At 43.6% G+C, this 24,994-nt stretch overlaps 1 protein-coding gene across 4 annotated transcripts in view; it reads left to right on the top strand.

Annotated features, from left to right (window-relative positions):
- The window catches only part of LOC147435094 (uncharacterized protein At4g06598-like), a 59,622-nt gene extending 35,727 nt beyond the window's left edge, over nt 1-23,895 (top strand). The window contains exons 2-7 of one of the 4 annotated variants that reach the window (XM_086491447.1): nt 21,066-21,288; nt 21,377-21,451; nt 21,670-22,461; nt 22,559-22,649; nt 22,782-22,908; nt 23,029-23,895. In XM_086491447.1, coding sequence (XP_086347573.1) covers nt 21,752-22,461; nt 22,559-22,649; nt 22,782-22,908; nt 23,029-23,423 — 1,323 coding nt within the window. In that variant the 5' untranslated portion in view covers nt 21,066-21,288; nt 21,377-21,451; nt 21,670-21,751 and the 3' untranslated portion in view covers nt 23,424-23,895. The remainder of the gene's footprint in view (nt 1-21,065; nt 21,289-21,376; nt 21,452-21,669; nt 22,462-22,558; nt 22,650-22,781; nt 22,909-23,028) is intronic. The other 3 variants (XM_086491445.1, XM_086491446.1, XM_086491448.1) reach the window with 3 other exon arrangements.
- The last annotated feature ends 1,099 nt before the right edge of the window (nt 23,896-24,994 follow it).

A 24,994-nucleotide genomic window follows, 5' to 3' on the forward strand; every position in this document is an offset into this window, starting at 1 on the left:
TCCAAGTCAAGAATCAATCGCGACAGCACCAAATAACCACTTCAAAACAATTCACAGATCCCAATAGATTTGCACTGGCCCGGCGGAGTTCCTTGCCTAGAGATATTGGCCCAAAAGACTGGCGCCCCTTTCGGTATTTCTTTTTATATTAATCAGATCAAAGTACAAGAGAGTGGCTAGGGTTTCACTCTCAGACTCTGTGTCTAGATGCTTTGAGAAGTGAGACCCTCACCACTTATTTAAAGGTTACAAGGGATGCCCAAAAGCAGAGCCCCAAAAGCTTCAAATCAAAAGCAACTGCTCTCTCTCTCTCTTAGAGAGTCTTTTAAAAAAAAAGCAAGTTCTCTCTCTTTCTCATGGCGTAATCTCCAAAAAGCAAGATTCGCGTCGCTCATTATTTAAATTTTTTTTTTAAAAATAAAAATTAAAATTTAGCCTCCGCCATTTCTGGAAATTAGGGTTTGCAGGAATTTCAGGATTTTTGGTAGAAATTAGGGTTTCTGTTGTCCGCCACGTCATCACTTTGTGACATACCCCCCTCTTCAAAGCATTGTAATCGACCGCGATTACAATGCAAAACCAACAAAAGCCATAAACCATCTTAGCATACACTGACTGTTAGTACCTACGTACTAGGAACACACATCTAGCACATGTACAAAATCGACAGTCACATCACACGACATCACAGGACATCACCAGACATCACAGGACATCACATGACATTCAACATTCATTCGGATCTTAGACCATGATTTATCGGCAATGTAGCTAGCAATCACATCTAGGTCCAATCGGGACCTCATCGATGTCCGATTGACTAACCCCTATTGCAACCATGTCTATTCGAGATCAATCAGACCAAAATGCTGCAGTCATTTCGTCTGTCAGTTCCTGCACTCACAAGAAGTCAAGAACAGTATCATAATCAGGAATTCCATTTCATAAAGTCATCCAGCAGAATACTGTTAGCTCTCAGTATCCCTGAAGCTCAGAGAGACATCAGTGACTTTAGTATCAAAATCAAGGCATGTGTTGACAAAGGAGCGGAGTAACTCTCCTCTTGTGCATCCCATTGTACCAAATCTCCGGCCAAGCTGAATTCTGGGTTCCGTTTGGAGTAGACTATGCTAAACCAAAACATCGAGGTAAAGTTTCACAATCCGAGGAGTATCTGCTAGGTCCTCCTCCTCCATCCACTTCGCATCAAATGTAGGAAAGTTCTTGAACTAAACCATGAACCGCCTTCGGACTTTACCTTTCTTCGTATCGTTATGTGCCAAAATCTTTTCAGGAACAAGGATCTCCTCATTTTCTTCCACTTCGGGTTGCTCATCAGGCTCCCCATCATCAAGCACATCACCCTTAACAGGTTTCAAGAAACTCACATGCAATGCATTGTGAATCCTCCAAGTATTTGGCAGTTTCAATCGGAAGGAGACATCATTTATCTTTTCAGTAATCTGGAAAGGTCCGTAGTATCGCATACTAAGCTTTGGAAAAAGTCTCTCCTTTCCCTTTTTCTTTCGTAGGCGTGCCTCCTCAAAACGTAAGAGCACCCAATAATCCTCCTTCAATTTCAAGTCGCGACGATGGCGATCCGCTGCTTTTTTGTGTCGTTCTTGAGGCTCCTGCAAAGTCTCGCGAACCTTGGCAAAAGCCGTATCCAAATCTCGTGAATATTCATCCGCTTCAAATATCTAATCTTTCGTGCTCAGGAAGGATGGAACCTTCGCAGCACTTTCAACAATCTCACATGGCGTCTTCTCCGTCGAAGAGTGTATCGTGTTACTGTAGGCAAATTCCACCAAAGGTAAGTTCTTTTCCCATTGAGTCTTCTGATCCGAGATACAAGACTTCAATAAATCTAAAATCACTGAATTGGCAATCTCAAATTGCCCGTCAGTCTGCAAGTGGAATGATGACGAGAGCTGCAACCGCGTGCCAACGTTCTCCCAAATTGCCTTCCAAAACAAACTCATAAATCTGGGGTCTGTGTCGGAGACAATCATCTCAGACGTGCCATGTAATCGGAAAATCATCGTGATCATTCTGTGTAATCGGGAGATCAAAAATGAAATCCATTTCAATACTTTCCCAAGGGCGGGTGGGTATGGGTAAAGGGTGTAACAATCCCTGTGCCTTATGCCTGTCAAACTTGACCTTTTGGCATACTGCGCACAACTCTTCCACGTTCTTTTTGAGTCACGGCCAAAAGAAGTATCTCTCTACCCCCTTCATGGTGGTAGCAATGCCGCGGTCACCCGCAAAAGGTGGACATTAGCATTCAATCATAACCTTTTCCCTCAACGGCTGTGTAACGCCCTCAACGGCTGTGTAAAGCACAACATAGTCTTTCTCATCAAGCAGCCTTTCCAACAGGAGTATGCAACTACTGTCTCCCCATCCCGTATCTGTGTGAAAATATCTGCAAAATCTGTATGTGTGGGATACTGATCGTCCATATCCTCGAAGCTCCTATAATGTATCGCGGAAATAGCCAAATCCAACGGCTTCCGAGACAAAGCATCTGCCACCACATTCTTGTGTCCCTGCTCATGGACTATCTGGAAGTGAAATTGTGACAGGATGTTCGCCCACCGCATCTGCTTTTCCGAAAGCTGCTTCTGTGAGAAGAAGTAGCGCAAACTCTGATGGTCTGTAAAGACAGTAAAATCCTCTCTGAGCAGGTAATGCCGCCACTGAGTAAGAGCATGGATAACCGCCAAAAGCTCTTTCTCATAAATCTGTGCTGTCATCTCCGGCCTAGAGAACAAACAACTCTCGTAAGCTATGACATGGCCTTCTTGCATCAAGACCGTACCCAGACTACGACCGCAAGCATCACAATATACTTCAAATGACTTCTGCAAGTCCGACAAAGTCAAAATAGGTCCCGTAGTTAATTTCTCTTTCAATGTCCGAAAGGCAGTCACCTCTGTGGGTCCCCACGAAAAAGGCACTCCTTTCTGTGTCAAGGTATGCAAAGGGAAAGCAACCTCTGCAAACTTTCGTATGAACCGCCTGTAGTACGAACACAGTTCCAAGAAGCTTCTAACTTCATGGACATTCCTCAAATCGGGCCAATCACGAAGAGTCTCTATCTTGGCCGGGTCCATTTGCACTCCTGCTGTTGCTGACACAATGTGTCCCAAAAAGTATATCTCTGGTAGGAAAATTTCACTTTTCTTTGCATTAATCACTAACGTGTGATCTCGTAATGCCTGAAAGACTTGAAGCAGATGATCTCTGTGTTCTGCCTCAGAAAGTGCCAACAAATAGCGTGTACTCTCGAAAAATCCTGTCCATCATCCGATTAAATTTCGCAAGAGCATTGGTTAAGCCAAAAGGCATCACCAAAAACTCAAATAACCCAAAAGTCGTCCGAAAAACTGTCTTGTAGACATCCCCTGGCGCTATCCTGATCTGATGATATCCACTCTTCAAGTCAATCCTGCTAAAGCACGAGGATCCCTGTAACCTGTCGAGTATATCATTGATCCTAGGAATCGGAAGTCTGTTCTTGATGGTGATTTCGTTGAGAGTGTTATAATCGATGCACATTCTCCAAGATCCGTCTTTCTTCAAAACCACAACACTGGAGAGCAATACGGTGAAGTACTAGGCTGGACAAGACCCTTTTCCAAGAGGTCTTTCACTGGCTCATAATCTTTTCATTCTATACTCGGCTCACATGGTAAGGTGGCCGATTCGGTGGCGTGCTTCCAGGTATCAGATCAATGGTTTGATCTTCAGGCCCTCTGAAAAGCAATTGGCATGAGTGTGGAGAAAAATCTTGGCGTTCTTTTTGATCAGGTCAAAACATATTCAACCTTTGTCCATCGTTCAGTTCTCTCCCAAAAGAATGAGTAAGGAATTGAAGTTCATCAAGTACAATCTCTAAGCCCTTCATTTATCTAAGTCGCTTTCTCAGCCCGATAGTCAACCACGGCGTAGTTCTTGTGGTACCAAGGGATCCTGAGTAGAACGTCACTCGTGTGCCCTGAACACCCTTGTCATTGCAAACGAAGTTTGCCAATGCTCGGTGTAATGGCAACATCCCATCCAGGTGCCAATCGAACTACCTCCGCTTGTGGCGTCAGTCTGTTGGGCGTAATTCCAAATCGAGCCACCAATTCCAAGTGAAAAGAAGTTGGCCTTGGCTCCTTCAAAAGAGCTTCCTGATCCTTCACTTTGCCCCAAAAGCGGCAAAGTTTGTACTTTCATTCATTAGATTCGGTGCAGGTCCCACGCCATGTGGTACGAGTTCTACTTTTCTATCTGTCTTTTCTGCCACGTTCCTCAACTGTTCTCGAACTCTCAGGCCTGTCTTCGTCTTTATCATTCTGTTCTTTCTGTGCCTTTTTAGGGCACTTCACGGAGATATGTCCCTGTTCCCCGCATCCAAAGCACTTCCCCTCTCTGATGAAGCCAGCTCTCTCCTCAGGAGTAAGCTTGGGTCGTGCATCCTTTTTCTCTGGGTTGTTCTTTTTCTTTCTACTTTCATTCCCAGAAGTCTGTTCGGCTTGTGTCATGGCCTCATCTGTGTGGTAGGTCAGACTGCCAGAGTGAATGGCAAAGCCCTGCTTCGCATGACTCATCAACTCTTGAATAGAAGCTGACTTCTGTTCCAAGCAGTGATCTCGGATCTCTGTAGGTAGACCCAAGGTCGACCTGTTCTCTGAATGAGATCTTCTTGAATGAAGAGGCGGGTAGAAAAGAGCTCCAAAATCTTTCACAATAAGCATTGATTGTATCTTTCTTGGTCATCCGAAGATGGTTCCAAGCAACTCGTATATCTCGTTCATATTCTTGCGTCAACCAAGAAGAAATAAAAAGCTTCTTAAATTTCAGCCATTTAACTGGTGCAGTCTTGTTTAATAGAAGCGTGGACCACCAAGTGCGAGCATTCCCCTTAAAATAAGAGGCAGCTCTCCCAATCTTGGAGTGCTCTGAATAGCGTCCTCCCGCGAAAGCAATGTCAAATTGCTGTATAAAAGACAAAGCCTTCGAAGCATCGGAGTATCCCGAAAAAGTATCAAACTTAAGTGCTTGGCCACCTTCCTTAAACTCTCGGACTTTCTTGCTTTTATCTTCGTGAAAGTCATACTGGTTGGCTTTGTAAAAATTCTTCTTGTTCGCATAAAAGTTTCCGTTGTCAGTCTGAACTGTCCGTAGACGAGTCCTCTATAGAAGTATCACTCACTGGGCGAGACTTAGACTTCTTTGCCTTTTTCTTGCCCTTTCCGAAGCGTTGTTTCTTGCTTCGCTTTTTGCTTTTCTTGTCTTCTTCGCTCGAGTCTGAAGAGCTAGAAGAACTGTCAGAAGAAGAAGAAGAAGAACTGGATAAGCCTTCAAACTTGACACGCTCCTTCAGTTTCTTTGCCTTGTCGAATGTCGACCGACGACCCAAATATCTCGGGAAGTCAGTGTCTTTCTGCTGCTTTTTGCCGTGCTTTTTTGGCTTTCTTTTGCGCGTCAAAAAGCTGAGCAATCCGTGCATCAACCACCTCTTGTAATTCCTTCTCTTAATACTGTTTGTGATCAGAAAGTTTCTCGAGAGCGGGTTTCAGTGGTGGTGTAGTGGTTTTCTGCCACACTGTTCATGCACTTCCTGAAAAGAAGTCTTGCTCATATATTTCGGATCCTTCGCAAAACTGAGCATCATCTTCGTTGCATCGCCGATTAATTGACGACGCTCCATCTCTTGTCTCTCCGCCTGAGTAGGCCGAGGCGGGCCATACTCTCTGCCTGAATCTTTGTTGTGATCCCAGCCCGCATCTCCAGATGCAGAGGGAGTCGACTGATCCTTGTGTGAAGCCATAGGTGTCGTCGAAAAAAATTGGGGATCGGATTTCCCGTAGAAGAGAAATCGGCCGTGCTCTGATACCACTGTAACAGACTCCAAGTCAAGAATCAATCGCGACAGCACCAAATAACCACTTCAAAACAATTCACAGATCACAATAGATTTGCACTGGCCCGGCGGAGTTCCGTGCCTAGAGATATTTGCCCCAAAGAGTGGCGCCCCTTTCGGTATTTCTTTTTATATTAATCAGATCAAAGTACAAGAGAGTGGCTAGGGTTTCACTCTCAGACTCTGTGTCCAGATGCTCTGAGAAGTGAGACCCTCACCACTTATTTAAAGGTTACAAGGGATGCCCAAAAGCAGAGCCCCAAAAGCTTCAAATCAAAAGCAACTGCTCTCTCTCTCTCTTAGAGAGTCTTTAAAAAAAAAAGCAAGTTCTCTCTCTTTCTCATGGCGTAATCTCCAAAAAGCAAGATTCGCGTCGCTCATCATTTTTTTCAAAAAAAATAAATAAAAATTTAGCCTCCGCGATTTCCGGAAATTAGGGTTTTTGGCAGAAATTAGGGTTTGCAGGAATTTCAGGGTTTTTGGCAGAAATTAGCGTTTCTGTTGTCCGCCACGTCATCACTTTGTGACAACGCTCACTGATCCGACATCTAGTGCTGGTGCACAAATACTGACACGAGCAATGAGTGCACAAAATCAAGCAAAGGACGAGTAGACATTAGGAATCATAATCACCGCACTACATGACAATTATGTACAGTTTATTGATGATTGTGATACTTTATCAGCTGCATGGGAAGTACTAAAAAAAACTTTGGAGCTAGGAAAAAGAAAAGCAAAGTAAAGCTTAAAGAAAGATCTATACAAATCGCAAATGGAATAAAACGAAGATATTGCAAATTTGGTCAATCGTCTCAAAAGCATGACCACACGACTAGTTGATGTAAACAGTGCAAGACCAGAGGAGGACAAAATCGCGGTTCTACTAGCAGCCTTACCACCTAGCTTTGACCAGATTATGACCAGCATTGAGGAGAAGGATCCCAGGCCAGAGTTTCAAGATGTCATCAACTCTTTAATGTCCAAGGAAAAGAAGCAAGGAAGGAACGCTACTTCAGGGGGAGAAGCTTTTGCAGTTAGCTCTAGCAACAAAACTTGTTTCAAGTGTGGCAAAGAAGGGCACATAGCAAAGGATTGTCTAGCATCGAAGACTTGCAGCATTTGCGGAAAGAAGGGTCATCTTCCTTGCAAGTGTTTCAAATGGGATAGAGGCAACACTAGCAGAAATCCAAGGCCCAAAGTGTATTTGGCAGAAGAGGACAAAGATGAAGATGAAGAAGAAGGGGGCAATAGCCTTCTAGTCTACGACAACATTCTCTAGCTTTTTTGTTTTGCCTTTCCCTATTGGTTGTATTTGTTTGGAGATAGCTTGGACTAGCTTGGTCTCAGTTTTATACATCTGTTTGAGGGGAGGTGTTTTAGTATCTCTTGGATTAGAGATAGTTTGTCTTTGGGATTGGGTATGGTCTCCTGGATTGGAGATGTTCTTTTGCTCTTAGATTGGAGTGTGCAAGAGATGTCAGTTTTCTTCAGTTTTTTCCTAGTCCAAACCTCAAGGGGAGAATTGTAAAGTGTGAGCTTTGTCCTAAAGTGCGAGTCAAGGAGAGAAGAGTGGATTTATCCCACATGCAGCGATGCAAGGCTGTAGAGCTACTTAAAGCTCATGAATAAATTCAAGTCTATTTTGCTTTACATCTCCCTTGTTTATGGTGAGCTTGTGATGGCTTAGCAAATACTCAAGATCGTATTTATGAGTCCAAGTTAATTGATCTTAATTCGCTTGAGTGATAATCTAGCCAACACACACTTACTTGTGTGCACGATGTTTCTCTTTTATCCACCATAGCTAGCACGATTCCATTCCCATCACTTTTCACCTCGACTATCCTCATTTTTGATTTGCGGTGACTCCAACATGACACGTGCACTTCAAACGGCACGTAAAAGCACCACCCCTTTATCCCTTGCTCCACCTTGTGAGCTCCCATCACCTTTGCTACCGGCCTCACCTTCACGATCGCCATCTTTTTTCTGCAACTCCCACAAAGCCTTGCCAGGCACTCCCATCCCAGCAAATGTTGACAAAGTTGAGCCCCACAACCTTACTTTTGCCACCTCGCCATCGTAGCACACCTCGGCTATACAGTTTGACATACAGCCTCGTGATATTCTATTTGCTACGATATGCAGCATAGTATTGTGGATTATATGGAAGGCTCTGTGTGCTTAGGTTCTTGGTGGTCATCCTTCCCATGTGACCACTACCTTGGGTGCAATTTGGTCTGAGCTTTTGCATACCTTGCACAGCCAATGGGATTCTTCAACATGCCTCTCTAGGGCAGCAGAGAGGAGACGACATCAGTTTCTTTTGACTCTGGGTGCTACTACAGTTCTTTTCAGTATGGATAGAGGCACGATCACGTGGCATTATGCCCCTTCACGGTGGTTTATTCATCATTCTTCTTAGTTTCCACCTTGATGTACATACAACCTTGCCACTATGGACCCACGTACTTGATCGAATTTATCCAACCCATCCAATAAAGGCTACAGGGTTTGTAGGCCCCTCCGCAATAAGCTTTACATTGGTAGAGGTTAGGTTTTTTAAAAGCCCTAACCCCCCTTGTCCCTGGTGTGTGCCAGGCCACTAACTTGTGACATGTAGCTATTTTTGGAGCTTTTGGAGTGCCAATTTTTTTTGTAGTAGCTGCTTTTGGCCAAGGGCCTTTCAATATGTGCCTCGGGCATCTGCAAGATCAGTGTACGGTCACATAGAGCAGAGCTCTCCTCGGCATACATATTCTCTTCTTATCAGTACAAAAAGAAATACTGTAAGGTGTGCCAGATCTTGGGGCCAATGCATTTGAAAGCGGAACTCCGACGCTTTGTGTCTCAATGCTAGGTGCAGGGGAAGTGTTCATGGTGATAGCTCATGATGAGTGTTTTGAGAAACAACCACTTCTATTTGAAAACACAGAAAACAAGAAGCCCCGACTTTCGACTGGTTTGATTTCTGACTTGATAGGTGTCCCTACTTTTGATCCATCCAATGTACCATGTAAAGCTATGGGAGAAGTTAGAGAACAAGATGCCCTCTTCCTTGTTGATTTAAGATGCATCCAAAATTTTATCTCCCTATAGTTAGCTGCAAGATTTGGCATTAGCAAATATTCCAAAGGAACTTGTGTTGAAGCACAAATGGCCAACGGGACTTACACATCATTGACACCATTGATTGGATCACTTCGACTTCAAGTTTAGACATTTGCAGATCCAATTGATTTCTTCATTATGTAGTTAGCAGGATGTGGTGTTCTATTGGGCATACCTTGGTTTTACAAGTACTATGCCAAGCTCAACGCAAGAGAACGAGTCATCCAATTGACGCAGAAACATGGAGTTATTGTTGGACTTGACTATACCAGAAGATCAAGGAGAGACATGGAGTGGCGGAGTTCCACTCTTAGAGATCATTGGCCTCAAAACCTTGGTGCCTCTTTCGGTATTTCTTTTATATTGCTTCCATGAGGTACAATAGTCGGGTGTTCCTTTGCTTTGGACTTTCTGCACTCGAGAATGCTTCGGACTTGTGGCATACCCCCCTCTTGAAAGAAGACTAATTGTTCGTGATTAGACTTGCAAAACTCAATTCGATTATTTAGTAGACTCTGCCTTTATGCATACATGCCAATGCCCATTAGTCTACGACATCACATTCTTTAGCATGCATTACACCATATACTTGCACAATCAGATTTTCATCTAGTCATCTCATCCTGATCGGAACTCTCAATATTCCGATGAAACAATGCTAGCCATCACACCCAGACTGCGTTGATCTCTAGAGGAGTGTCTCGATGCATTCAGATCACATACCCAGGTAATCTCATCCAACTTGGAACTATTGATGCACCAGATTCGTATGCTTCACAAAATGCTTCACAAATGACACAAAGTTCACATGTGCAAACATTTAATATAAAACATTCACATTCAATTGAATACTCCCCAAACTGAAGTTTGCATCGTTTAGAGGGTCCCCTAGTACAACAAAACTCCCCCTAGACCAAAGTCTGCCTTTGTTTAGAGACCATTTACAACCAAATGCTCCCCAGGCCGTAGCATGTGTTGCTCGGAGGCTTGCGTTTACAACTAAGCGCTCCCTAGAATGCAACCTGCCTCATTTAGAGGACCAAATACAACTAGACCCTCCCCAGAGTACAATCTGCGTTGTGCAAAGGGTCTCAAACATCACTGATACCAGCATTTAAATTAGAATCAAATAAACCTAATCAATACCAAGACAAGTTTAAAATAGATAAATTCTATTTCAGATAATTTGCAAACAGTATTCTCAAAGAGTGTTCAAAAAGTATCTACATACAAAGCAAAACTGAAGTCATTTGGCTCCAGCAAAATTGAAGTCATTTGGCTCCAGCAATTGATCGTACTCAAAGTCCATGGAATTGTGGATGGATGAAATTCTCGGTGGCTCTTGGACCGAAAAAGATAAAAGATTTGTGGCCATGAATCTTTCCATATGCTCTGCTTAATTCTTTGAAAGCATGGGATACAAAGATACTGTAAATATGTGTATCAAGTCTTTCTTATCACCTTCATGGGGATAAACATAGGAGGTGCGTCCCGTCTGAAAACATTCGAAGCATGGGCCTTCTTGCCGTAGAGTTTCTCATTGGCAAGTAGTCAAACAAGGTCGGGCAGGTAGTCGAGGTGTCGCGAGAATCTCGAGAGTTTGCGTGTTGTTGAGGATTTTGAATGTTTGGCGGTTGATCATCCATAGTGAATCCAATCTACCTTTCATAAGTTTGTAGCCGACCGTAGCATGGTCTTTAAGCTGTGGGATGTCGAAACTTGCTTGGGCAAACAATATTCTTGTAGAGGTGATGGTAATCTGATCGTATAGCGCTCACACTGGTCTTCCCAGGTTGTAAGGTTGAAGAAAGACAATAAAAGGTGGATATTTAGAAACTTCAAGTTGTAGTCTTCCATGTTTTCCGTGGCCAACATTTTTTCCCCTTTCTGCAATAAGTTGCACTTCAAATAAGGATCTCATGTAACTCCGGGCAAAAAAGTTCTTGAAAGCTTGTCAAGTCCTAGGAGCATGAGGGTTGGTAGCTATAGAACTCCACCATTGCATAGCATTGTCTTTGAGAAAAGTGGTGGCTCGAGAGATCTTTGATTCTTTGGTGTAGTTCCCAAGGGCATAAATATTTCAAACTGCTATAAAAATTGTAAAGCTTTCTTTCGATCTTTCCCTCCCAAAAAGGTGAGTTTTTTTAATGTAGATCCACCATCCTTGAAATCTTTGGGCTGATGCGGTGCAAGGCCCAAACGTGGATAATAGGCATACGGCCTCCAACCGTTATACCCATGTGATGGTGGGGGAGGTGGTGGCAACGGCGGTGGCAAAAGAGGTTGCACCGGGTAGAAGTCGGGACGATCGCACACCATGTTTTTGAAATCCCCCCAATCAGAATAGAAGATTGTGTAGGTTGTCTAGAGGAAAACTATTGTAAGCTCTGCAGAATGGGAAGTTTTGTTCAGGGTGCTTCGAGAGTATGTCGCGGAGTTCATCGAGGACGAACTCTAGGTACATTGTAGAATCAAGAAGCGCCATCTTGTCGTGTCTGTTCTAAGAGGGTTCGGTGTGCTTTTAGAGAAGCAGATGCTTGAAGCTCTGATACCACTTTAATGGGAGGGCACCACGTGCCAATTGAAAAGAACAAATTGGAATAAACTTTTATCCCTTTAAAACAACTGAACAGAGAGAGAGAGAGAGAGAGAGAGAGAGAGAGAGAGAGAGAGAGAGAGAGAGAGAGAGAGAGAGAGAGAGAGAGAGAGAGAGAGAGAGAGAGAGGAGTCTCCCTCCTAAAGAGCACCGGTCCCAAAGCCAAAACTTGTGCCCCTTTTGGTATTTCTTTTATATTGCTTCCACGAGGTACAATTGTCTTGTGCTCCTTTGCTTCTTGCCAAGGTTGCATCCGTACGTTGTGCGTATCCTATCTGTACACTGTCTTATATTACGGATCCGTACTGATGTTAAAAAAAAAGGTGCCCTATTTTAGCCCCATGGCCTCTTTTTGAAATTCATTTGCAGTGGTTGAGTGGCGATTGATTTTCGCCCTTGCATGAAACTCCTGTACAGAGACTTAGAGAGGCGAATTTGGGTGGGTTGCAATGTGAAGGGGGTCAGCTCTTAGTTTTATGAAACCATGACGTCTGACATTGTTTGGTTGTAGACATTGGTCAACTTTGTGTTTTCATTGTTCGGTTAGAACCGTGGACTCTAGTTTTTTCCAGTTGTGTGCACCTTAGGTCTATCCAGTTGGCATGTCAGTTCTATGCCGGATCACCCTTGGTCGAGGGAAGGCCCATGTGATTGAGCAACCAGATGTGTTCATTGATCCAAAGTTACCTAGACACAAATCGTTTGTGAATGGTCGAGGGAGTAATGAACAAGCTATGTGTGAGACCCTTCCATTACCTACTTCATATCTTGGTTATTTTGGAGGTGGTTCACTGTTTCAAGCTATGGTTGGACCTTCCACAGGTTTGCAAGGCTATATGCGAGGGAATGTGTTTGAGACAATGCAACCAGGCATATCCGAGTTTGTTTAAGAGTTTGTTTCTTCTTCAAGAATTCTCTCCTTGTTCTCACAGTAGGTAAGCGTAAAATAAATGCTCTTCCCTTAGAACTTTCTTCCTGAGCGTTTCATTTCTTCCCCACTCTCCATGCACCTGTGTGTGTGGCTTCAGAAATGCTAATGCGTTTTAAGAGTTTGTTCACTTCTTCTTCTACATTTCCAATGTTCTTAAGGCCTGTGACGTGCACGTGAAGGGGCTCTATTGTTCTTCCTCAATGCTCATATTGAAAATGGTGCCATCTTGGCCTTTCCCTTATTTGCAACCTCATTCCACTCTTCAGCTTTAGCAACCTTCTTTTGCGTTTTTGTGAGGACGTCCACCCATGAAGTGACTGCACTCGACTTCTGCTCTTCCTCTTCCTCGAGAGTTTTCACTTGTTCTATGATCTTATCAAGCTCCTTAATCACTGAGGGTTGAATTTCTCCCTCCTTTCCAGGGATACTTTTACAAGCTGCCAGCCCTCCCTTAAGCTCTTCAATCAATGTATCTGTTGCACTTATGAGTTTTTCCATGTCTGATTTCCACAACCCACTAGTAGCAATAGCATTATCTAACGTGTTTTGCATCACAGCTTCCATTACCTGCACCTCTACCTCACAATAGCTTGCATCTCCCCTTTCTGTGCCTTGTACATCTCATCACGCTTATCGAGCATCTCTTTGTCCAACTCTTCCTCATATATGCATACATAGCATTTCTATAATTCTCCACAGTTGCATATATCTCTTTCTCAACGTCTCCCCTCAGAAGGTTCAACTCCGTCTTAATGATCATCTGGACCTTCTTAGTTTCCCTGCTTTGAGAGAACCGGGTGGCTGTGTTGTCGCGACTTTTCCGCCTAAATGTAACCATTGCTGCTGGCGGGGTTTGATATGCATTTGGATCTCTAGTAATGTCTGGTTGGTCCATCAGAGGAGAGTCCCCTGTGCCTTTGCCTAAGGAGACCCCTCGCTTAAGCGCTCCCTTGATTAAGCTACCCCTCAACTTATCAACTTAAAAAAAAACCCGAGGTTAAAGGTTCAGAGCACCCAAATCCTATGCACGACGCCGTTTGATTGAATTGCAAAAGCAAGTGCGTGTGTCAAGAGCATGTAGACACTGTTGCATGAAGAAGCCTATGACCTCGCATGAATACCGTCGTGAGGGGCTGTAGCCTGTCGAGTTCAACCTCACTATCTACCAACTGCACGCACAGCCAATTGCCTTCAAGTAGGTACCTTTACCTCCATATATATATATATATATATATATATATATATATATATATAGAAGAGAGAGAGAGAGAGAGAGAGAGAGAGAGAGAGAGAGAGAGAGAGAGAGATTCATTATCGTCCTCGAATGTCAAATATGACCTATGGGACCAAAGAAACAAACATCGTGATACCTCTTAATAAGAGGGTACATGAGGGACATATTTGAATGTAAATTCAAAATTGTGACACGTCACTTAGGGGGTAGGGGATGGTGGCTTGGGAGTTCTTGGGACCCGAAACTCCTCGATGATGGCGTTACCGCTGCGATAGACAACCCATTTACCTGCTGCCCTTGCTTCTCGTACCTTTCAAAGTTCTTGCTTCTTGACTTTGAGGTGAGCGGGAGTCAAGGCTTTGCTTATCCAGACTTTGGTACCCTTGAGAAGTGAAGCTTCTTGTAGCAGTGGTATGCGTGACTCTGTTTTTGAAGACAAGGATGCCTTGGTTGGTTCGACTTTCCCGATGAACCTTTGTGATTGTGTTGGGGTCGAACTCGGTTGGGTGAATGGCTTGGTTGAGCTTGGCTAGCGTCGATGTGTCCTCCCCCCACCAAGTAGAGGGCAAGCCGTTGCGAATGGATAGTGCCAACCCTGCCCGGCGGGGGCGTTCTTGCATGCATTCCACTACCTTGGAAGAGATGGCGACAATTACTTCATTGACTTGTGTGGCGAGTTTAGCCACGTTCGTGTTGAGGGTTTGCTCAACTTCCTTTGCCTTGGCAAGAAGGTGGTTGTTGTCGGCTAGCATTTGTGATTCCAAAGATGAGAGACGTGTCTCCAAGGCGGAAAGGTGGTTGTTGTCGGCTAGCTTTTGTGATTCCAAAGATGAGAGACGCGTCTCCAAGGCGGAAATGCGCGCCTTGAGTTTTGCATTCTCACCTTACAACTCGCGGGGTGAAATATCGTCCCCATTGCATCGTAGCTGGATGAGCCCCTCTCCTGCGCGAGAAAACACCCTTGTGTTTGAGGGCAAGGCTTTACAAAAGCGAGACTCAAGCTTGGTAATGGGGGTCGTGGGCAGAATTGGGCGAGTTATTCTTAGAAAGTCGGGAGAGTTGTGAGGAGCATGGGTGTCGAACTGTCTAGGGTTGTTGGAATTGTGGGGGTCGTGTGCAACACTGTCACGGGTAGCAGATTCGTGGGTAGCAGGGTCGTAGGACAGGTGGTCTTGAAGAGAAGGTTGGGGCGAGGCAATGGCGCTGAGCCCCCAGCATCAGAGTGAGGTAGCCAAGGTCAAAATGTCTTTGGGAATGTTTAAAGAGTGGACTCAGACTTTAGAGGAGAAGGTCAAGTATGAGTTGGAGCAGTTGGCTAGCAAGAACACAGAATAACAGGTGCAGAACCATATGCTTGATCAAAGGTTAAAGCCTTTGTTGGATTTGGAACAGCAGGTATTGGAACGGGAGGAGCTGGATGTAAATGGGGTGCTGATGTCAGAAGGGGATGTTCAGGTGCTCAAGCAGCAGATGTTAGACAACATGCAAGAAGCATGGAAATCTATGAGAGAGAGACCGTCCACAGTGCTCAAACATCCTTATGAGCTGGTTAGAATAGGTTTTGTCAGTACTTATGAGGCTAGTCTGTTGAAGGAAGTGGGCCAATAGAAGAAAGAAAGAGAGTTTTATTTACATGAAGTACAGGAGTACATAGCTAAAGAGTTGGGGAAGCAGGTTTCAGGACAGCAAAAGTCTAGCTCTGATCAGATGCAGCAGGTTCCAAAATCTGTAGAAGGTTCAAAGGAAGTAGGTGAAGCTCAATAATCAGGTACAGTTAAAGCTTCAGAGGTTGCTGAATCTGAAGAAGGGGTTGAGCTACCTGCAGTTGGTTGAAGTGCTTGCTGAGTCGGAAATTACTGTTGCTGGGCCTATTGCTGTGCCAGAACTTGTTGAGGAAATGCAGTCAGACAATGTTGTTACTTCACTTACTACTGCTGAGGTTGATTGGAAGCAGTATAGGTTTCTTTTTGTCTTAGTCTGTATTTTGATCAAGGGATATGTAAGTCCGAGTCGGATTTCTTGGAAATCCACCACCGGGACGTGCCGGGTGTTGAGCTGAGTATTGTTTAGTTTTGTTAATTGCCGAGTCAGAATATGACTGGGTCGGGCTTTTGCTAGGTCGGATGTTGTTAGCTTTGAAGTTCATGCCAAGAACGTTTTGGTCAGGCAGTCATAACTATGTTTTGGTCGTGGTCTTAAAGGTGTAAGGGAAAGTTTATGAAACGGGCGAAGTTATGTTCACCAATTTTGTCTCTGTGTACTATTTCTTGCTGAGTCTGAAGTTACTTTTGTGTTATTTCTGCTGAGTCTGAAGTATGTATGTGTTGTCTTTACTGTGTTGAAGTGATGTTTTTGAGTTAGTTGTACATGTGTTGATGGAAGTCAATATACGCGCATCAACCCACACAACTGTCCATACAGATGCAAGCCCTTTAGCTGGGCATTACGATTCTATATTCAATGGGGGAGAGAGGTGCGCGAGAGCGGAATCATCGTGCTACATAAGACAAGGGAGAAGGCAATGTAATGGAATTGGCCTATTTAACTTGAGAGTAGCGGAAATTTAGTGAGAGTACTTTTTAGAAATGACTTTGTCAGCATAGCGGGTGAACATAATTGAAGATAGCAACATAATTAGTTAACTTGGCATGAACAATACTTTTGCAAGAGAGAGAATTTTGAGAACATGACAATAGTTGAGGACCGGATTTATGTGGAGCCGGTCCCCCCTCCAATAGTCATTTGTATTATGATTTCTCCCATTACGAGAGACTTGTTACAATACAATCTTTGTGTTCCTTGTGACCTAGGTGATGCAATGAAGATGGAAAGCTTCATGCATCACGACCATAACATAAACTTGAAGAAAGCTTTAGCTATCCCAAGCCTCAGTCCCAAGACCTCAAACACCTTCGAAGGTGGAGAGAGCTAGCAGGGAATGAGGGTAGGGAAGAGGAAGAAGAAACATTTCATAGGAGAAAGAATTAGTTCCTCACTTATTATTACTCTTCTTGCTAGCATACATGATAGCATAGTAATGAAGAAGAAGGAGATGACAAGCTTAAGCATTGAAGCATGGCTCTTGGTTGGATTTGCAATCCATAGCCAAGAGTGTTGGTGTAGGCTCTCAACCTCTACTTGCTTGGAGAAGGAGAGGGAGCTCTTGCACTTTGCATAACACACAATGAGAGTGTTTGGGAGTTTGTGTGGGTGAGTATACCCCCTAAGCAACCCCCTAGCTTGCTTGGGTCGACCCCCCCTTGTAGCTCATGCTTGAAGCTCATTGGACCCCTCCAAGCCTAGCCAATCACAAGCAAGAGGCATTACAAGCAGCAAGGGTAGCCTTGGGACAAGTGTCCCACTTTCCCCTTTGAGAGAGAGGACTTGATAAATGCAAAATCAATTAATTAAATCTTCTAAATTATCATTGGACCCCTTGGGCGGCCAACCAATAAGCTTCAGGCACACCATGAGGGCAATTGTCACAAAAAAAATACAAAAGCGTAAACTGACTTTTAATTGTACTTCAAATACTCGAGAGAATTAGAGAGAGAGAGAAAGAAAGAAAGAAAGATTTTTAACGTCTATGTCAGGCCGAAATCGGCCTATGAGACAAATCAAATGTACATGGTGTGTATGTCATCCGTCTATCGGAAAGACAAATGAAACAAAACTGATACAAACTGAACTGAATGTAGGTAGTGGAGTATCTGAGGAGGGATGGAGCTCTATCTCTAGGGGTGTATGCATGTCTATATGCTCAAGGTAGTACAATCATGAGAATGCATCAAGCTATCTAGCTCCATCCTGTACTAATGGGGGGATGTAAGATGTGGTACATGGGCGGGTCTAGTGCCAAGGCTACCCGGATGAAAGCTGTTGGGTCGGCCCTCATCTGATCCACTCGCTCCTCAGTGGCACGGCGCTCCCGGGCTCGGATCTCCGAGAGAGAGAGAGAGAGAGAGAGAGAGAGAGAGAGAGAGAGAGAGAGAGAGAGAGAGAAAGCTTGACACTTCATTGGGGACCAGAAGATGGGCTGGTCCCCCCCTATAAAGAGATTATCTTTAGTACTAAGGGAGAATCTTTACAAGCACAAGAACGGGGCAATAGCCCGTCCTCTATTGTTTCTTTTCTGCTTTTGACTGAGAGAGTGCGAAAGCTACTCTCTGATTACTGAGAGGATTTTCCCTTTGCTATGAGATTTTGGGAAGCTCTCGAAAATGAGAGTCTACCTTTCGCTAACTGAGTCCCTTTATGCATAATCATTCCTACAACAAAAACAAGGGAGAAATACGCAAAATGCACGCACACATGCTTGCTGTAATTTTTTGCACATAACCTGAAAATGTTACCTGAGCACCTTCCAAAGCCGAAATAGAGACCCTTTTCCGCTATGGAATTGCACGAAACTTTGTGTACGTGTAGTATAGGTAGAAAAGAACTAGATTCTATACGTATTTTGCTGAAATTCACCCTAAAAGAGATGATTAAGGGCTGAAAACAGAGAATTTACAGCCACCACACTCTACGAAGAGAGTGCCTGCTGCAACTTCTCGCGATGAAACTTCACCAAAAGCTGGCTATGGCTATGAGAACCCTTGTTCTAGACAATGGGAGCACGAGGCCACCACATATGTTGCAAGGGGTTGCTCTCAAGCTTCCATGGAGGGCTCCAATGCGTAGAGCATACTCACAATAGGGTGGGCAGGAGCACTTCCAACGCTGAAAATGGGGGAGGGGGGGCTCCTAAATAGCCATGAGGGAGAGGGGGCGCTAGGTAGAGAGAGAGGGTGAGAGTGAGAGTGAGAGAGAGTTAGTTTGCATTGGTAAATGTGCCACTTGGCACACTTACTTAATAACCTAAAAACCCTTCAACTTTCACTTTTAAAAGTTCACAAACTATTAATGAAATGTGCAAACTGAACCACAACTGCACACATAGATGCAATCCAATGAAACTGTTACCTGCTCCCCAACGCAATGCCGTACCAGCACTGCTCTGGCATTACGTGTTCGCACTCGTCCGGTCATTTGGTCCGGCATAAACAATTTAAAAAAAATACTTTAACTAACTTATCCTAAGGCCATAAAATAATTCAGGCCTTAAGGTTATTATTCTAAGGACCCCATCTCATTCCTGTGCTTGCACTAGGGCGCGTAATTTTTTGAGTCTGAAATCTGAGGCTACTATCTACCCCTTCATTGAAGACCCGATTTCCCAATCATTAGGGCTTCAGGGTATTTTGTGCTAGGGTCTCCCTGAGGTGCACTGGTCCAAACTTGGGCGCACCTGAGGCCCCAGAATTGCTAAATCTATTCTGATGTGTACACAACTAATTAGATAATTCTTTTCTCGTAAATACATTAATTATTTACAAAGTCTGACATAGTTACAACAACATGAGAAGGAAGTTGACAAGTGTCCCTTTTGCTTTCTTTATACTATGCATGCCTTGTGTGAGTGTGTGGGTGTTCTCTCTCATCCCCCCTCTGGTAGGGCTCGCCCCTTCTTTGTAGGGATTGAATCTTCACCTTTTGACACCTCAAGCCCCTCATGCATAGGCCCAGTTCCCACCACAAGCTTGGCCCTTAAGCACTTTAAGCTTGGGTTGGGTTCTCACCTCAAGTGCAACCCTAGCATGTCAAGCACCTCAAGCATCTCAATCATCAAGCACCTCAAGCACCTCAATCCTCAAGCACCTCAAGCACCTCAAGAACCTCAGTCATCAAGCATGACAAGTAGGACAAGCTCATCCCTAGCTTATCTAAGGTCAAAGGACTTTTACACACATTATAGGAGGTCTTCAATGAAGCTAACCCTAAGGTCTTATGCTCCATTGGTTAGCCTTGCTCTTTGATAGACCATCTCTCATTTGGGCCCCTTTACTATTACCTCGTGTTGAGATAGATCTATAAGTACATATCGATATCTTAACCCTTGTTCCCGTTTATTCTCCCACATTAAGTGATCAGTTTAATATGAGAAAATCATTTGGGTTGTTTAGATATTAGATATTAGATTTTATGACAGGCAACATTTCCATTAAAGCTGTGATCACGTGCACTCACTACTCACACACACTTGTGTTCACTTGTAGAGCAAAAATCAGCCCCCAACCTCAAATTGGGCGCCCCCTCTTCCTGCAAACTTGGAAAAACTACTTGAAGCCGCCAAGTGTCCACTTTGCCTCTTTGAGTGAAATTCCTAGTACCCACCGACTTATAAAATGTAAGTAGGGGCCTAAATGACTTTGAACTAAGCATAGACACCCTTTTATTGCTCGGATTTCAGTGCTGACTAGCCCGACCATCTTGTGGCGACTTGCCTTCCCGATTGCGGGTGAAACTCTCGGTCGTCGCCGTTTCACACTAGCCACACAATGTCCGGCCTTTTGTGACTTCAAAAAGAGGGTCCCAAAAATTAAATAAAATCAAGGGAAAGAAACCAACAACTAAGGTTAGTGGTTGCCATAGCCACGTGACATTTGTGTTTGAGTAGTGCGTGCAGGTGATCACAGCTTCAATGGAAAGCTTGCCTTCTCCCTTGTCTCATGTAGCGCGATGATTTGCTCTCGTGCATCTCTCTCTCCCCTTTGCACATATGGTAATGCCCTACTAGTTGGGCTTCTCAGATGACCATGTACAATTTTGTGGGTTTTATGCGCGTTTGCCAAGGCAAGAATCTTTGGAATAGAAACCGGACTAGCTAATTGCTAATCCCCCACTGAGACATGCGTAGACGTGCTTGCCCCGCTTAAAACGATCCAATACAGAAAATTGCAGCCTGTTGTGTTTATTTGCAGGTTTACAGTTTCGCACCTAAAGTGCAAGATAACATCAAGGGAGGCTTGGGAAAGCCTTGGGGTGCTTATACAGGGCTTTGAGCACCTGACAATGACCAAAATAGGAAATTACAGCATGCTGAAATTGACTTGCAGCTCACCGGAAAGCTTCTCAAGTGCAAGGGAAACCGTCCTAGATGTGTACGTTTGACCTATAGGGGTTTTGGCATTGTTATGCTGTCGAAATTGGGTCAGAAACTTGCAATTACAGCCCTTGACAGGTTTGGACAGCTTGGTGAGAGTTAGCTGAAAGTGTTCCGGTTGTTTATTTGCAATTGACTAAAGAAATACCGAAAGGGGCGTCAGTCTTTGGGGCCTACAGGGTGTCATTGTCTACTTGGGAGGGCTCGAGCTACCAAGTCGTGGATTATTTTGAAATGGTGAATTCCAGTTACAGGTTTACTCATGAAGTTATTTTGTGTCGTATTGTACAGGGAAAGTTGGACAGTTTTATTCCGGTGAGAGTAAGCTTGACCGCCCTTTAGTAAGGCTACAGGCGGTTTCAGTTAGGGTCATACTGAAATGGGGGTTGTAAATGCTCCATCTGCAAGCCGTGTGCAGTTAAGCTGATGTGTCTCCCCAGCTGCTGAATCCATAACGCAATCTGTATTTTTGGAGGCAATCGAGGTTCTATATTGTGCTGGGGTGATCATCAAAGTTCATGTCCTTTTGCTTTTGTTGAAATTATCCCGAAGTTTTTAAAATTTTGTTGCTGCTGATGTCTTATTTTGTGGTTATACTGCAGGCATTGAAAATTTTGCTGGAATCTGCTATTTTAGTCAATAGATCACATTTTTGTTGTAACTGAAGCTGAACTTAGGTGAGTCAATCAGCTCTTGTTGTTTCAATTCTTCACTTGCATCATGGTTCAAGTTGAAATAAGTTGATTTTTCTTCTTTGGCTGGATAAAACGTTCTGGTTCCAGAGTGCAAACATTAAACTGTTTGTAGGGTGTTCGAACCCTGCATGGCTGTCGTATGTAGCATCCTTCTAGATCCAGAGACTTTGTCTGAATTTATGTTGTTTGTCTGGTTGCAGATTATGGACCTTAAACACCTCAAGTGGTTTTGAGAAGATTTATCATGGTGAACACCCTTTGAACTTCAAGATTGGTGCTTTCATGATGGCACAACTTATTGAAGGGGATGCTCGAGGACTCCACAGAGGGCTCATAGGAAACACACCTGGTCTCCCTCCTAGATTCCCGACCTTACCAAATAGGGGAGTTCCACCGTCAGATTTCAATACTGTTTTTCAGGGCATTCATGGTAGTTCTAGAAGCCTAGGTAGACATTATCAACAGCACAAGGGCACTCCTTCATACTCTGTGGTGGTGCAGGATCAACCTTTACAGTACGCAAATTTAGTGGAGCAATCAGAAGTCTCTGTGAAGAAATCTCTTCATCGTCGAAGTGCAAGTGACTTAGGTACATATCTAGAGGGTAATGGAAGCCTTTCTATGCTTAGTAACATTGCAGAGGAAGTCGATTCAGAATGTCAAATCTCACAAATGCCTGAGAAGGTAGGGAATGATGCCAAGGAAGATGGGGATCAGCTGACTGATCTGCTTGAGGAAATTCTGCAGCTTCATGATCAGCAAAACCTCCCCATTAGTACCAGGTCTCAAGCTTTGCATCCCAATCTTGACAGCTCAATTGTAAGAAAAACGGGCAGTGCAAGGGATGCTCTTGAGGCTGCACCAGGCCATCCTATCGCAGAGTGCGAAGGCATGGTCTTAAATGACTATTATACCCAAGAGAGCAATAACTCAGATTTAATGTATTTGACTGAGCAACCTGAGAATGATCTAGATCCTAAGAAAGCTAAGAGGTAATATTCAATGATCTGTTAGTTGCTTTGTAAGGGGCCCATGTTAATGATTTTCTTATGCGTTTTAAAAGCGGGATCAATATTGTTTTTTGAGCAGAGGTTTAGCCAACAGGCAATCTGCTCAACGTTCTCGTGTGCGCAAGCTTCAGTATATTGCAGAGCTTGAGAGAAACGTGGGTACCCTCCAGGTCTGTCTTACAAGTTAACTCATCATGAAGTTCTCTTGAAGGGCTGTTTAAAAAAGGCAGTTGTAACTTTCCAGAATTATCTAGAACTATCTTTTTTGTGCTTCAAATTCACTGGTGGTTGTGTTCATACAGATGGAGATTTCCTCTTTATCTCTTCAAGTGATTTATCTCAAGCATCAGCGAGCCCTCCTGAACATGGACAACAATGCACTGAAGCAACAAGTTGTGTTCTTTGTTCAAGAGAAAAGGAATAAGGATTGTAAGTATCGTTTAAACTTTTATAATCAGTTCATCATCACGTTGTAGCTTATGGTTATTTTGCAACGATTTTCTTTACATGAGCATTCAAATGTGTGTCTGAGCATATTAATTTCTACAGCTCAAAATGAGATGTTGAAGCATGATATCCGAAGGCTTCAAAAGCTGAGCGAATTCCAGTCAATCCGCAAGTCATTACAGATGCAGAAACAGCAGCAGCAGCCGCAGCAGCACCACATACAAAGGCACTCTTCTTTGCCCACAGATTTTATTGCCAAAACACGTCAACCTGGGGGACTGAATAATGGTGCCTCAACTACGACTGGGTTTTCTTCGGCAGATGGTCTCTCTGGATTGGTGAGAGATTTTGGTGGTATATCTTTAGACACTGCTTTAGGCCGAGTGCTGTGTAGCAACATGGATTGTATCGGAACAGGAGAAGGGCCCACGATGGAACCTGAAACAGCAATTGTTAGACAATCTTCTGGTGGAGAGATAGTAGCAGATGATACGTGAAAATGAGTAGATTTACCGGTAGGCATTGTCTTGATACTTGTGTCAAAGAGTTGGGCTTTCAAGGGAGTCTTTCTATTTGTCTTGTTGTGCATTCGTTTGTGTGTGCTTTTTTTTTGGGGGGGTGGGGGGGTGCTGGCTCTATGACAATATGATAGAATCCCTGTACGGTAATGAGTTGGCCTTCCATACATTTTGAGGGCCAATGGTGCTATACGTAGCTGGATTGGGAAATCCTTGCTTAATGGTGCACGAATACAGTTGCTTATGCAGAGACACAAAGTTTGTATATGTGACCATCTTGAAAGCTGGCTGAAATTCATTGACGGAAGAACGAAACACTGAGATGCATAAGGTTTCTGATGCTAAGTTTGTGTGTTCTGCATGTCTCAGAGAGGATGTACATTTAGAAATTTGTTTCTGATACAGCTTTCAGGCACACCCTCCCTTTCTTGAAGTGAAATTTGTGCTCGGATACTTGTTCATTTCATCATGATGCTCTTCAATGCAGACTGTAGCTCAACAGATAAATCTATCGTGTGGTTTTCATGAATGCTGGGGTCTGTTCTGCAAGAAAAGAAGCGTGATAAGTTGGGTTGCTTTTGAGTCATAAGGTGCGCATGTCTGATATCTTTCTTTGTATGTGTCTCAATGCTAATGGTCTGTTTTTCATCTTGCAAGTTTGATGTTCATGATCAGGTAGAGGTTTTGTTGTAGGTTGTGAAAGGTGATTTTTTGCAGATTTCAGTAACATGTCTTGCCCTGTTTTTTCCCATTCACGTGTTGGTCGGCAGTTTCTGTTAGTTTCTGTTAGTTGAACTAGTCACCCGGCATTAGACCTTCTCCAAGGAGAGCTCATCAGGGAGGATGAGATGCTCTAGAACTCCCCAATAACCTCTTTGAGGTCAAGCCTTAGGCTGGTGATTTGATTCTTTTACTTCCAATTTATCTTTCCAATTCTTTTCTTGCAAGTCACCATCATTTCCAATGTTCTCAAGGCCTCTCCCTTCTTCATTTAGCTTAAGCTCATGCATCTAAGAACTAGGATTTGTGTGAAAAGTTTGTCTTTCAATGTTGTATATGTCGTATGACGGCCTCATTTGAACCTTCTATCCAAGGCTTAAAGTAATTGCCATTTCTAATGGATGTTGATAGGTCTTTCTCATGAGCTTTTATGTTTTTGTACCAAAACAATGGCTGCTACTTCTCTCTGGTCCTTTGGTTACCTTTTCTTGACAAAAGTGGTTAGTAGAATGGGCTATAGGGCCCTTGCGACTGACTCTATGTCTATGACGTAAATTGAATGATCTTTATTGGCTTGGTGTCAATGCATCAAAACCATGGACCAGAGGAGCCAAACAGTTTAGATAGTGAAACCTCAGAAATCCAAAAAAAGGTTAAGGTTGAGGTAGATAACAGGTCAATAGAGTAAGAAAAGAGTGTGATCGATTATTGTTGGAAACCTAATTGAAGTGTTTTGAAAAAGTTAAATGGAGTACAATTTGAATATAAATAAGAAAAAATATCCATGAAGCACATATTGAAAACTGATACAACCTCTAGAAACACCTCTT

Source organism: Adiantum capillus-veneris, chromosome 19 (assembly GCF_014529385.1).
Source record: "Adiantum capillus-veneris isolate H3 chromosome 19, ASM1452938v2, whole genome shotgun sequence".
Taxonomy (NCBI): Eukaryota; Viridiplantae; Streptophyta; class Polypodiopsida; order Polypodiales; family Pteridaceae; genus Adiantum; species Adiantum capillus-veneris.